Genomic DNA, 14,150 nt, shown 5'->3' on the forward strand with positions numbered 1-14,150 from the left:
CTCACCTCATTACTTACATATGTTTTCCTCATGCTTCCTTCTTTTCAGTTTGGCTGACGTTAAAAAATCCTTTTGTAAGTGTGCAACCATCTGCACCTACATGTACACCAACGACGTCTGACCCTTTTAGCCCCCAGTCCAAACATTTAAAAAACGTCAGACAGTCACAGTCAATATATCAGGGCAATTAATTTGCCCTGTTCTCCTTTCTTTGCATTCAGATGGCTCAAAGAAAACCGAAGCTGTGTGCATCTCTTGGGGCCGTGTGGAGCTGATGTAGGGCAGCTCTGGTGCCTCCCTCCCTCCCTGCTGCCCCCAGCACGGCGGCTCCAGGGACGGGGGTGGCGTCCCACGCTGGGCTCCATCTGTCTGCAGCTGATGCATGGCTCTTGAGAAATCATCGGTAGGTGATACAAGGGCAATCTTCAGGCTGTTTTTTACTGGACGTAAAGAATGAGACCGTGAAACAGAATATCGGATCACTTTTCAGCCTTTCTTGAACTGCTGGGAGCATGGAAGTAAAGAAGTAGCCTTTTCGTAGGTGTTTTGGGACACCAGTCAAGCTCTTTTCTCACTCTCCTCTAGAACACAGTCAAACCAGCAACCAAAGCTGCTCCTTCACATTCTCTGCTGAGCAGCAGTGGTGGGACTCCCGCTCGGTTCTGCAGCTTCTCCCGGATCTGCCTAGAAGTAGCAGAAGCAACCCAGGACACACACCAGCCCATGTCTTTCCCATGGGAACAAGGTGGTTTCAGAGATCTTAAGGTGGGACTGAAGGAACACATGTTCAGCTCCAGCCTGCTACCTTATTTCTTGCCAGTTGTATTCTCCTTAACGTAAGGATAATATGAGAATTATTAATAATAATAGTACACAACTTCAAAAGGGACAGCTTGTTTCCCTGGCAAAAGTTAGGAAATTCAAATCTAAATTACGCTGTAGTATGTTTATATACATCACTTGCAAAGGTGTTGCCTTGTAGTCAAATGCAGCTAGAACCATTATTCTCCTCTATCAGTTTAGGAAAATATAAAACAATACGCAACAAGCTTAAAATCGTGTAACTAAGAAGGGTAGATTTCTTACAAGAAGCTGTAACCAGGTGAGACTTTCTTCTCAGAAGACCTGAACAAGTTTCTGTTTGAGATGACCACCACTCAGATTTGCACCTCAACAACAACGTTGTCTTCTAATACCAGGACCCATCTTAGAGAATGTCATATTTCAAACATGAAGCGAGAAGTTCTCCAGGATTCCAAGCTTTTTATTATTTTGCATGAGTTTCCCCTGTTTTTTGGGACATAAATATCTTTTGGTCTTTTCCTTCCAAAACATCTTTCACTTGTGCTTTAATTTCCAGCTATATCGTATGTACTATTTTTTGTTCTGAGTAAAAAACTATTTTGTTTTCTAGGTATAGCAAATATTTCTTCTTGACAGCCACTGTTTTTTTTTTTCCCAGAAAAAAAGTCCCTTACTGATCTTGTTTAAGTGTGTGTAATCCCAAATAAAAGAGGAGACAGTAATTCACTCCCTAAACAGTTTACGACTGCTATGATTTTTTTCTGTAATCTGTCCCCAAGCAAGCTTAAATCTCTCACAATCTCTTTGAAGGAAAAAGAAGGGGGGTGGAAAGAGTTGACGAGAGTATATTAAAAAACTCTGATCATTGTATTTTTTTCCTGAGATGACTTACAAAAAAGTACTTCTCAGTGTGGCTAAACAACGGGCATCTTTTAATCATACAAGGAAAACTAACATTTCAAATCCAGTTTATGACATTATATTACCTGATTTGTTGCTTCCAAACGTCTCATCAGTTATTAGAATTTTGCACTAGAATTATTCTTTATTCATGGTTTGTTTTTAATTTTCTGGTTTAGCTTGAAGGTCACAGATTGTGTAACTATACACAAAAGATGCCTTTTCCCTGCCTGTCCTGTTTCTTTCCTTCAATATTTTGAATTCCTTGGTACATTTCATTTGCAACCTTTCATTTAAGGAACCAGGACAATCCAGGCTGAACCACCCTGACAGTGCTGACATTTTCCTGGTGCCGTTTGCTGTTGGTGCCGACACAGGGATGCAGAATCTCTTTCAGGTCACATTGTCAGCCCGTCGTGCTGTTGCTGTGATGGCAGCTTGTACATTTTCAGTGGTTTTCATCTAGGGATTTGGAAGTACTTTGCAGAAATAGAGTACAATTGCCTCCTTATTTGTCTCTCTACCTACACTAGTATCTATGTGTGTATTTATATAGAGCCCTAATATATGTAGGGATTACATCTTGTGCAACCAGGATCAGACAGTGAGAAATTAGAGCTGGAAACAAAAACTGGCTTCATTATTGTATATTCCTGTCCTAAATGAATCTGAATATTTCCCAAATAGTAAAGGTGTTGGGAAGAATCTCTGTTTCTTCCTTTCTTAGATGTATAGCAAAGGAAAAGCTTGATTAATTTCTATATAATGTTTATAAATGAAAGTGAGTAGCTTTGTTTAATTTGGAAACATTGAGGACAGTAAATCAAACAGGGTTTTGCCTGTTAGTCTGAAAATGGTAAGATTGATTAACTGTCTTACTGCTTGCTAAACTGAATTTACAAGCATAGATCTAAATGTTCTCTGAAAGTTTACGGTCAAGCCCTTTTTAGTTTTTCTATATTCTGTTTTGAAAGTCAGATTGCAAAAAGGCAACCTCACCACTGGTTTGCAACAGTCTGTTGTTGCAGAGAGGGTTATAAAGCCTTCAAAAGGACTTCAGTGTCCAAAGAGGAGGCGAAGCAGAGTACAAATGCCAGGGTGGTATATCCACCACTCTCTTTGTTGTTACGTTTGTTTCCTATAAATCAGTGAGACAAGAACTGGTCAGTTCTGTATTAGAGTGTTAAAGCTCTGCACAGAATGTCAGTTCAGGTCAAGAGGTATAGGGAGATAAACTTTCCGTAACCTTTCCTTTTGTGTTTCGTGCTACTACTCTGTGTGCCATAAGGAATACAACGCCAGCACTTGGTTGCAACATCTCAGGCCGGAGGGGGAATAGCTGCATTCCTGAGGTCTCCCCACTTTTATTACGTTTTCACTTCCAATAAAGCTGAGTTGCCAGAAAGTCTTGAGAGACTCCCTCTTTCTATAGTACAGCACATTACAAAATGAGGGATAAATCCTGATAAGGTTTCTGGATACTGTTGTAACACGATAACAAATTTGGCCATTGGCCTTCAACGTGGGTGTTTTACAGAGTGTAGATAAAACAGGCTATCTTTAAAAAGTACTGTCTGTTCCCAGCCTTTTCCCCGTCTTATGAATTTGTGATTTACTTTTTCGTTATTTGGAAACTTAGGGCTTGCTTTTATTTTCAAGCTACTATAGCATAAGAGTATTCCCAACGTAACTACTGAATTGTAGAGCACATTTAAAATCAGAATCCTGTTCCCGTAGCTGAATTCTGACTCCCTTCTGGCTCCCACTGACTTTTGGAGAGCAGGAATTTCATTTCTATGCTTGTTTTTCCTAATATCTGGATAAATTTTTAAGGAATTTCCAGCTGAAATTCATCACACCATGATCCAGAAGGTACAAAAGCAAGTATCCCTAGTGGTGTCTTGGCATTTAAGTATCAAGTTTTACTTCATAACTCGAAAGTTATTTTTAATAACTTTTAATAACTTTCACTTAAAAAAAACCTCATTAGGATTTTTAGCTCTCACATCTGGGAATAAGACTGACCTAGAATGCTGATGTGATGATTCATAGTATTTTAATTTTTCTAATATGGGAGACTATCACATAAAAAATTTAAATTACACATTTCAGATGCTGCTCCAAGTAGCATTTGGTACGGCAGCAAATCTTCCCACTCTGGCTTGCCAGGAGCTAGCCTACAAGTTGAAATTAAATATCTGTTAATTTTTTCGTATCTAAATAAGTAACTCCCGCTTCCCTCCCCAATCTGCGTGGTGCAGTAAGATGCACGGCTGTTGTGCCACAGGAAGGGTGCAGGGTCATTGCTCCAAAGCAACTGGAGAGGGCAAGATCCCAAGCCTGAGAATCAGAGAATAGTTTTGGTTGGAAGGGACCCTCAAGATCATCAAGTCCACCCATTGAGAAAAGGCAGTGGAAAACCCACAGTGGGCTGGGGAAATAGAACACATCATTCTCTGTCCAGCTGGACAGGGTGCAGGAGCAAGGACACGTCAAAACTGCCACTTTCCTCTTTGGCTTCACTGCACCTCAGCTGGCTCGTGTGGGCCAGGTGGGCCACCCGCTCCTTCCCCAGCATGTAGAAATAGTGGTCTTTCAGCTGTCCTGCCCTTACTGGGCATGGCTCGAGGGCAGGACACTGAGCGTTTTCTGCTTAAGGAAATTAAATATTTAGAAAAGATGGAAGAATATGTAGTTTGTCATCACCCGTGGCTGCTGACTGGTAGAGCAAATGACTGAAAGTTAGCTCCCCAAAATAAATAACTCATATTTTCAATAGCAGAGCTTAAATCTATTGCAAAATCTGTCCACCTTTCATAGATTAAAAGCCAATAAAATAAAACACATGGTATCTCATTTCCCTACATCCACAGTTTAGGCACATTTCCGAAAGTGACCTCATTTTCAGCAGCTTCTCGTCCCCCAAACCAGACGTCACATGGGTTGGAAATGGCAGTCAACGGTGCAGTTACTGTTCTGCGCAGTTTGTGCTGGGCTGACTCCACACTGGGCCGACATGCCTGGTCCATGCCGTCCTCTCCCCAAGCTGGACCTCCCTTCCCAGGATCGGGGGAGGCTCCTGCGGGTGGTGCGGTGGGGCGGCTGGGCTGGCCAGAGGCAGCAGTGAGGACAGGAGCTGTGTCTGGAAGCTGAAGAGTGGTTTGCAAGCTGTGCAAGGAACCTCTCGCTGGTCTGTAAGACAAGGGGCCTCCACACTGGTGGCACAAACAAGTCCTTTGGTGTTTCATCACCTTGTGAGGGGGAGGGTCAGGGGACTTGAAAGTGAGCCAGGTCTTAAGCTGGACTGTAGAGGAATATGCTTCAGTGTTTGACTGTACTATGGAAGCCTTGTAACACCCTTTACTGGACCAGAAAAATGACCATATAAAATGTGAGACCATATCATACCCCTCCTCAGTGTTACCCTAATAAAACTAGGCTGAAGCTTAAAATCACTTCCACTGCTAGGCTTTCATTTACCTGCATGTCCTGTGCCGTGGAGCATGTGTTGGTCCTTTATTTGCATGTGCAGCTCTAATTATCAGAGGAAAAAAATACAAGAGACAGATTATGCTGCAACAGCGGTCTTCAGCTAACCCCTTATAGACTTCACACAGCTTCCAGCTACTAATTGTCCAAGCGATCTCATTAAAGAACTAAAGATAGCTCTGCGGACTAAAATGCCATAATTTCAGGGGAAAGAATTCAAATCCAGTGAGGCCGTGCAAACACTGATGAGCAAATGAGCCTCTACTGGTATTTGCTGCATAGACCCTTAGCTGTCCTCTTCTCCAACTAATTGCTTTGTCCCTCTCCTGTCAATAATTTTTGCAACTTAATAAAGCAGGGCTCTTTTGAAGTACTAAAGGGATTCTCACAAGCATCCCTGTGTTTTTAGCCTTTATTTATATTTAAAAATTATCACTTGTTTTTGGATTTCCCACTTCTGAAATGGAAATTACCAAATGAATCACACAGTATTGTCTTTTACTTTCTCAAAATTCATAGCAGGCCACACAAAATAATAATGGCCACATAAACCAAACTGGGGAAACTCAAAGCTACAACCCTGCTGACAGTTCTAGCTCCATACCTGCAGGTTGTTACTTGTTTCTCTTGCTACTTTTTTTTTTCTTCCTAAAAGAATGGGTATCTCCTAAAAACCTTGATATCCACCCCTTCCGTTTTCAGACAGCTCTCTTCGTACCTTCTCAAACACCTGCAGCTTCCTTTTCTGTGCTCTTCTGAAGTCTGTACGTGTCAGTTGTTATCTTTTCTAATCCACACTCTAGTGAGCACAGAACCGATTTGCCGGACCTCTCTTTGCAGCTATAATCTTTGAGGCTTTTAGTCTTCTTTTCATGCAGTCATGATTTCAAGTTTCCTCTTTCACCTTTGCGATTATTAGGGCCTCATCTTTCTAGGTACTTTCCAACCTCGTCTTTCCTCTCTTATTAATATGGAATTTCATAAATCATGTGTCAGGCCTTTAGTTACCATGTTCTTTTTCATTCATTCGTTATAATACTGCCTTATCAATTATTTTATCTCATTATCTGCACATTTTTAAACAGTAGTAAAAACTAGATGTCCGGTGTATCTTTGAATTTCCTTAGCAGCAGCAATCAGTGCAGGCTTAGAGAGCACCCTACTGGTGTCATTATGGAAATGCAGCCACGGAAACAAATGGCACACACAGGTAAAATTAAACCAGTGACATTTTAAACAATGATGTCCATAGTATCTATGATTGAGAGCTAGCGTCTACTGCATTTAGTAGCTAAAGTAGTAGTAGTGATACAGTGATGCAAGTATCAACTGTTGGATAATATCTGTTTCCACTTAGATTCATGGAAAATCTGCAAACAGAAGTCCAAGAAATGGAATTCATAAAGTTTTCAAAGGGTTTGAACGTCATGAGAAAAGAAGACTTTGCAGAATGGTTACTGTACTTCACTGATGAGGAAAACAATGAAATTTACTGGCAGAATGTGAGAGACAGAATTGAGACTGGCGAGGTTGGTACATAAAGCATGCTTTGTTTTCTTTCCTCAGTGGTATGTACAGGTTTTCATTTGAGTATGAGTATCTAATAATGTAACTAGTGTTTTGCCAGCTGAGAAGTACAAATATTGACAATGAGTAAGCAATCACACCTAAACACTAGGTTCCACCAGATGTATTGAAATAGATTTACTGGGGTTTGAATGTATTATTGATTATGTATCATCTGAATTCTGTGGTACTCTAGAATATCAGTTTGGAAGAATTCAAGACTTTTTGCAAGTTTACAAATAACCTGGAGGACTTTTCTATTGCCATGCAGATGTTTACTGTAGCCAATCGTCCTGTTAAACGGGGTAAGTGCTGCACCTTTTGTATGTATTTTTTTAAAAATAAATAATGCATTTTTAGTTTGGAATTAATGTAAATAAATGATCCCAAAGTAGCACTGTGGAGTCCAAAACCAGTATGCTGCTCTTTATTCTGAATTAATTCTATTTCATGAAAAAATAATAATAGGAAGTTCCCAAAATGTTTTGATTTGTGAGCTCTAATGTGCTATCGTATGCTGGACAGTTCACGGCGGACTAACCCATAGAGTCATGGAATAGTTTGGGTTGGGAGGGACCTTTAAAGATCATCTAGTCCAACCCCTCTGCCATGGGCAGGTACATCTTTCGCTGGATCAGATGCTCAGAGCCACATCCAGCCTGGCCTTGAACACTCCCAGGGATGGAGCATCCACAGCTTCCCTGGTCAGCCTGTTCCAGTGCCTTACTGCCCTCATTGTAAAATATTTCTTCTTTATATCCAGTCTAAATCTACTCTCAGTTTGAAACCATTTCACCTTGTCCTGTCACTACAGTCCTTGGTTAAAAGTCTCTCTCCATCTTTCTTATAAGCCCCCTTTAAGTACTGAAAGGCCACAATAAGGTCTCCCCGAAGCCTTCCCTTCTCCAGGCTCAACAACCCCAGTCTCTCAGCCTGTCCTCACAGCAGAGCTGTTCCAGCCCTCTGATCATTTCTGTGGCTCCTCTGGCCCCTTTCCAACAGGTCCATGTCTTTCCTGTACTGAGGCTCCACAGCTGGACACAGGACTCCAGGTGGGGTCTCACCAGAGCAGAGCAAAGGGGCAGAATCAGCTCCCCACACCTGCTGGCCACGCTGCTTTTGATGCAGCCCAAGATATGATTTGCCTTCTGGGCTGCAAGTGCACATTGCTGGCTCATGTTCAATCTTTCATCCACCAGTACCCCCGAGTCCTTCTTGGCAGGGCTGCTCTCAATCCCTGCATCCCCCAGACTGTGTTGACACCAGGGGTTGCCCTGACCCAGGTGCAGGATGTTGCACTTGGCCTTGTTGAAATACGGTGCTTTAATCCCTTTTAGGTAGTTGAAGGCTGCCCTTTGCGTTTCTATTCTCCCCAGCTCCCTCAGCTTCTCCCATCACATGCCCCAGTTCCCAGCTGGGTTTGTGGCCCTCCTCTGTCTGGTGTGACAACATATTTCTTCTGGTAGGGGGAGACAGATTTTATTTGCACAAGGTGCACAAAAAGTGGAGAGGAAGGAGGATAAATTAATGGTGAAAAAATAGTCTTAAGTGAGATACAAGAGTTCAGCTCTGTTACGTATCCCATTTTTAAGTGCCAAAGGATGATGAGGCCAACAGTTGGTGTTGACTCTGGTAAGGTTTCCTTGTAAAAACTTACTCCTAATCATCAGGCAGTTGTGCCTATGTTTATGCATTGAACCATTCTGTGATGGAAAGCAAAGCAGTCAGCTCCCAAAGTAACTCATGGATGTTACATGTGTACATGCCTAATCCTTTCCTTAATCTCACTAAGTTCTTCGTCTTGCTGTTTGCACGTGTGTACGTGTGTGTATTCACACACATATGAATATTTATGCAAAAATAAGACAGTCCATTAGTCCTTCCTTTTATTGTAGACTTTTTTTGTTCTAAGTTAGCAGCTCATCTTTTCTCTCTGATAAGGTGGTCCTTCTTTGTTTAAAGATTACTATGCTCAACTATTTTAGAAGATCTTTCTCCTTCTCTTTATGTTTTATTCAAAAAAGTGCAGCGCCATCTCTGGATTTGTATTTAGCTTCGAGAACAGAAACAGTTAACATCTTTTTAAAGACAATATTAAGACTTTTAGCATCCTGTATTTCATGTCCTTTTCAAATTGTGGTATATCCGTTTACAGAAGGATTTTCAACTTAATTATATTTAAACAAACTGTAAATTAATCAGCTGCATTTATACCGCAGTTGTGCAAAGAGGCAAAGATGAGACCTAAGTCAGGAGTGCTCTTCTCATAAACTTCAGAACCGATCATATTTATAGCACTCTTTATAAACAGCACTTGTTTACAAAAGCAGAACCACATTATTACTGTATTTATTACTTAGTTGGACAATTTGCTGTAATAATCTACAAAACTGCTATACTTTAATAACCTCCAGTCCCTCCTTGCAATCAACATTTCCACAATGCCTTCAAAAATTCATCTGATTCATGTGTTGTGATTGTGCTTGCTATAGTAAACAATAATTGCACTCTTACTATCTGCTGGTTTATGGCAACCCCACACATTTCTTTGTCTTCCTTGAGTCAAAACTCCAAATTCTTTACACCACAAGACCAAAAGTTGGTATTTTACCACAACGCACATGGTAGTGTAAAGAGAGAAGGCTGAAAAGCTGAAGAGGAAAATAAATCTCCAGAGAGGTATGACAGCTTTTTCTGCCATAAATACTTATAAACTTTTCCATCATAATTTAAGAGAAGGTACTTTGAAAAACAGAACTAGAGGTATACAAAGCCATGTGCTGTAAACAGTGCATTGACTATTTGATGGTCTGTATTTCTACAGAGTTGCTGAGTAGATTGTTGGTTGAGGTGGAGAATATTGTAAAATACTGTTCTGTGAGAGGAGTTTTCTTGCAGAAGGAATTGGCTTGAAACTGATTAGAGATAAAATTGTGGTATTTTTATGAGACCGAATTGAAGCAAATGCTTACCATCATATGCACAGGTATCAGCCAAAAGTACATAAGTATTCAGCATACAGCTATTTTTAGCAAAAATTGCCACTTTTACTGTTGCTTTCAAATTAGTGCATTTCAAAAGTTTATCACACAATTAATAAAGATTGTGTTATGAAAGATGAAGCCAGCTCAAGTATGCATGAACTGAAGCCATGACCATGAGCCAGCACTGGGCCCTTGTGGCCAGGAAGGCCAATGGCATCCTGGGGTGTATTACAACGGGGGTGGTTAGTAGGTCGAGAGAGGTTCTCCTTCCCCTCTACTCTGCCCTTGTGAGACCACATCTGGAATATTGTGCCCAGTTCTGGGCCCCTCAGTTCCAGAAGGACAGGGAACTGATGGAGAGAGTCCAGTGCAGAGCAACAAAGATGATTAAGAGAGTGGAGCATCTCCCTTATGAAGAAAGGCTGAGGGAGCTGGGTCTCTTTAGTTTGGAGAAGAGGAGACTGAGGGGTGACCTTATTAATGTTTATAAATATATAAAGGGTGAGTGCCGTGAGGATGGAGCCAGGCTCTTCTCGGTGGCAAACAGTGATAGGACAAGGGGTAATGGGATCAAGCTGAAACACAAAAGGTTCCACTTAAATTTGAGAAGAAACTTCTTCTCAGTGAGGGTGACAGACACTGGAACAGGCTGCCCAGGGGGGTTGTGGAGTCTCCTTCTCTGGAGATATTCAAAACCCGCCTGGACATGTTCCTGTGCGACCTCACCTGAGCGTTCCTGCTCCAGCAGGGGGATTGGACTAGATGATCTTTTGAGGTCCCTTCCAGTCCCAAACACACTGTTATACTGTGATACTGTGAAGCCTCCTAATAGTTTACTAGTTCACACATCCCAAATTCTCCAGCTAGGATACCCATGAGACATTGTAAACTGTACAGAATCCTGCTATGTATGTGCTATCCAATTTCTTTACAAGTTCAGACTCAACTATGATGTAATATTATGTCTTTACTAGCCGAGTTCAAGAGAGCAGTGAAGGTGGCAACAGGACAAGAACTCTCAGATAATGTTTTGGATACCATCTTCAAGATTTTTGATCTAGATGGAGATGACTGCCTCAGCCATGGAGAGTTTCTTGGAGTCCTGAGAAACCGAATTCATCGAGGTTTGAGGGTAACAAGCTCACATATTTTTTTTTAAATACCAGAGATGACACAACTATCTTGTTAACACCTGTAGAAAACAAATAGAGATAATTAATAGAAAGAAGTTAGATGTTAAACTGAAGATCCCTTACTGGTTATGAATCTGGGAGGAGTGCTGCCAGCAAGAACTTGTTGTTATGCCTGTGAACTATGGGAGCAGCAGCACTGCATTACATATTATATTTACACAGCCTGTGAATAAGACTCTTCTTTGTGTAAATGCTAAAACATAGTTTAACTTTATTAACAGGTACCACAACAGCAAGGCGTTCAAGGTTACTGGAAGTGCGTGAAAAGAGAAAGCATTAAAGGAGCCAAAGAATTGTGGAAGCAAACTGGGAAAAGTCCTTTTTAAAGCAGTCCATTATTCTCTTGCTATAGGTGTTGTTGTTTGAGAGGGGTTGTCTGTCCTGTTTACATAATAGCTGAATCAAAAATATTCTTTTTTTTTTTTTTTTTTTTACTGAAGTTAAACTTTAAATAACCCAGATTCTAATGCAATAGTTTTATATCATTCTCGTGCAATCAGTTTGGTTTACAGAACTATTATCACTTTTGACGTCCATCCAGAAATACTCTTGTTCTAGAGAATAGTGTTGTTTACTCCTCTGTGGAGTCTGACCCTGCGCTGTAGGTTATGCAGGTTTTAATAGTGGTCACTGGCAGGAATGTCACAGCAATATCATCCCCTTTTGGAAGGGTGCACATCATCTCAGTTAGCCACTAACACAGCAGTTCTCTTCCCCTGGCAAGGACAGAGGTCCAAAGGCAAAACCACTTGCACAATCCATGCAAATCAAGTTATCCTAGATCAAAAAGGAAAATTCACATGGTTCGTGCCCTCATTATTCTGAACTGCTCGTGTGCTACTTCCTGGTGGATGATTCCACCAGATCCTGTGTGGGTGTCTGGTTTGTCTACCTTCATTATGATAATGTTAAACTGGAAATACAAGACTGTTGATACAGGCTTGAAAAGTTATCCGTTGATCTATGAATGTAGTTGAGTCTCTCAGACCTCTTCAACAAATCATATAAATGAGAAACAAAAATCCTCATTGTATCATAAATAGCAGTAGCTACAATTTGAGTCATGACTATTTTGCTTTAATTGTATTGCAGAAGGTGAATGTGTAACAACTAGTTCCTTTATCTTAGAATTGTGTAAGGCTGTGACGAGGAATGCTGCAGTATCTCAGGAATTCAAGGTTATAATAAGCAAGTGTTGGGGGAATAGTAAGTCCAATGAAAAAGTAAATAAAATGGGTTTTACTCCAAAATGCAAAGTTAGACATACGATCTTAAACAATAAACCAAGGAGCAAATCAAAATTAACATTTAGCAATTATAGATGAACATTTTTAGCTATAACATAATGTGCATCTGTGTTTATAAAGATGTGCATTACATGTTTTTTCTTTCTTGTATCCTTAGGAGCCAACAGTCCCAGGTCCAGATCAGTCTTCCTGGTTGGCTGCTATATATAGGAGATAGACTTATCTATAAAGCTCTCAAGGTTCTTCCTCTTTCCCTCTGCGAGTTGTCTGACCTGTTCTGGCTGGGGTGAAAGCTTAGCCTTTCAAGACAGGTTTGTGGTAACAGACTCATAAGATGGACTGGGAAATGTCTCCAAAAAAACAACCAAGAAATCTCACCACTCTTTGAGGAAGTATCCATCCCTTTTAAGCATGACCCTGGCTGTGTTATTCTCAAAGTAGTATATAAGCTCAGCGGGAGGTGGTGTCATTTTTTTGAGGTTTGAGTGAGGGAAGCCTTGAGAAGAGGAGAACCTTCCATGATAGATACCAGAGCAGCCGTCAGGTGAGGGACAGGAGAGACTGCATTAGGAAACCATAAAGATCCCATCTAAGGAGCACCAAGATGACAGAGAATGTACTTGGTCTGTTGGTAGGTATCAGGCTGGCTTGTGCTGAGGAGGAGTCCTCCCACCCGAGCCTCGGCATGGTGGGCTCTCCTGGGGAAACAGAGTGAGAAGCCAGCAAAGCAGCTCTTCCCTCCATGGCCTTCACTTGGAGCTTTAATTTAAACTGTGTTAAAGAGATCATGCTTGTATTGTTGTCATCTGTGGACATGCACCTAGAGCCACCCACCAGAACAAGAGCATGCCTATGTGGGTGTCCTGAGCCCTGTCTAGAAGATCAGATACCTGTGACCACCAAGGATCCCTTTACTTCCCCAGGAAACCATCTGAATGAAATAAAATGCAGTAAACACCTCAGCCTCCCCCCACAACTGAACTCATGCGCTGCTCTGGGGCAGCGGGAGATGAGAGACCTGGTGTCCCTTGGGTGTTTGCAAGTTGCTTGTATCTTATGGTGATGGGAGCTGTGAGTAAGAGCTGATGGCAGCACACGTGGGGCGGTGGGACTGGCATCAAAGTACGGCAGCCAGCTCCGCATCACCAAATAGTAAAGGGCACAATTGAGCCAGACATGTCTGTATCACAGAAGTGTGTGTTTCCACCCAAAGTGTGCTGTGGTCCGGCTCTGGCTTTAATGCAAAGCTGCCTTTTACTTGCTGTTGTTACTATTTGGGCAAATCATTTTTACTTTGCAATGAAGATTATTCTTTAACATTTTATTCTGTGAAACATTAACAGGTTTATGATGTTCTGTATTGCTTATGTGGTTTCTTTTGTTTAACAATGACTTGGTTCCTACAAGCTGTTGGGTTTTCTTTTGAAAAAGTCAATTCATTTAGCTTTAGTATATCTAGAAGTTGAATTCCTCATTGCTCATTGTATCTGGGCTTGTGCAATCAGCAGTATCTGCTTTTGGCAGCAAGCAAAACCTTTGGTGTTGAGTTCAGAGGAAAAAGAAAACAGATATGCTTATTTTTAAGTGAACTTCGTATTGATTAGGAGTTAAAATGGAGCTGTGAAACATTTTCAGAAGTTATCCTGAAAGTACAGCCAGGAAGGAACTCCTCTGAAGGCCTGGGAAGACTTGTCCCCCAGGCTTGAAGAATCAGACTGTTTAATTTTATAGTCTATTTTCATTTGTCTTAACCAAAAGGCTTTACAAAACAGTCTTAAAATAATTTCTCATGTTCTCATTTCTCATAATCTTAGGTTGAAAGAGCTATTTCAGTGTTTAGATTGACCTTGTCTTTTAAGGAAACTATCCTAGTTTTAGCATTACATGTTTTAGTTCATTTTAGTAGCTGTGTGGTATTTTCAGCCTGCCCATCAGCATTATTCAACACAATTTAGTTAAAAGTTTAC

General features: G+C 41.1%; 1 protein-coding gene across 3 annotated transcripts in view; it reads left to right on the forward strand.

The window, feature by feature from the left end:
- The window catches only part of MICU2 (mitochondrial calcium uptake 2), a gene marked incomplete at its 5' end in the record, with an annotated part of 142,055 nt that extends 127,905 nt beyond the window's left edge, over positions 1-14,150 (forward strand). For 2 of the 3 annotated variants that reach the window (XM_080340416.1, XM_080340417.1), the window contains 4 exons: positions 6,551-6,722; positions 6,956-7,064; positions 10,718-10,875; positions 11,158-14,150. In XM_080340416.1, the coding sequence (XP_080196542.1) occupies positions 6,551-6,722; positions 6,956-7,064; positions 10,718-10,875; positions 11,158-11,262 (544 nt within the window). In that variant the 3' untranslated portion in view covers positions 11,263-14,150. The remainder of the gene's footprint in view (positions 1-6,550; positions 6,723-6,955; positions 7,065-10,717; positions 10,876-11,157) is intronic. The other variant, XM_080340418.1, reaches the window with a different exon arrangement.

The sequence above is a fragment of the Nesoenas mayeri genome, assembly GCF_963082525.1.
Source record: "Nesoenas mayeri genome assembly, chromosome: 1".
Taxonomy (NCBI): domain Eukaryota; kingdom Metazoa; phylum Chordata; class Aves; order Columbiformes; family Columbidae; genus Nesoenas; species Nesoenas mayeri.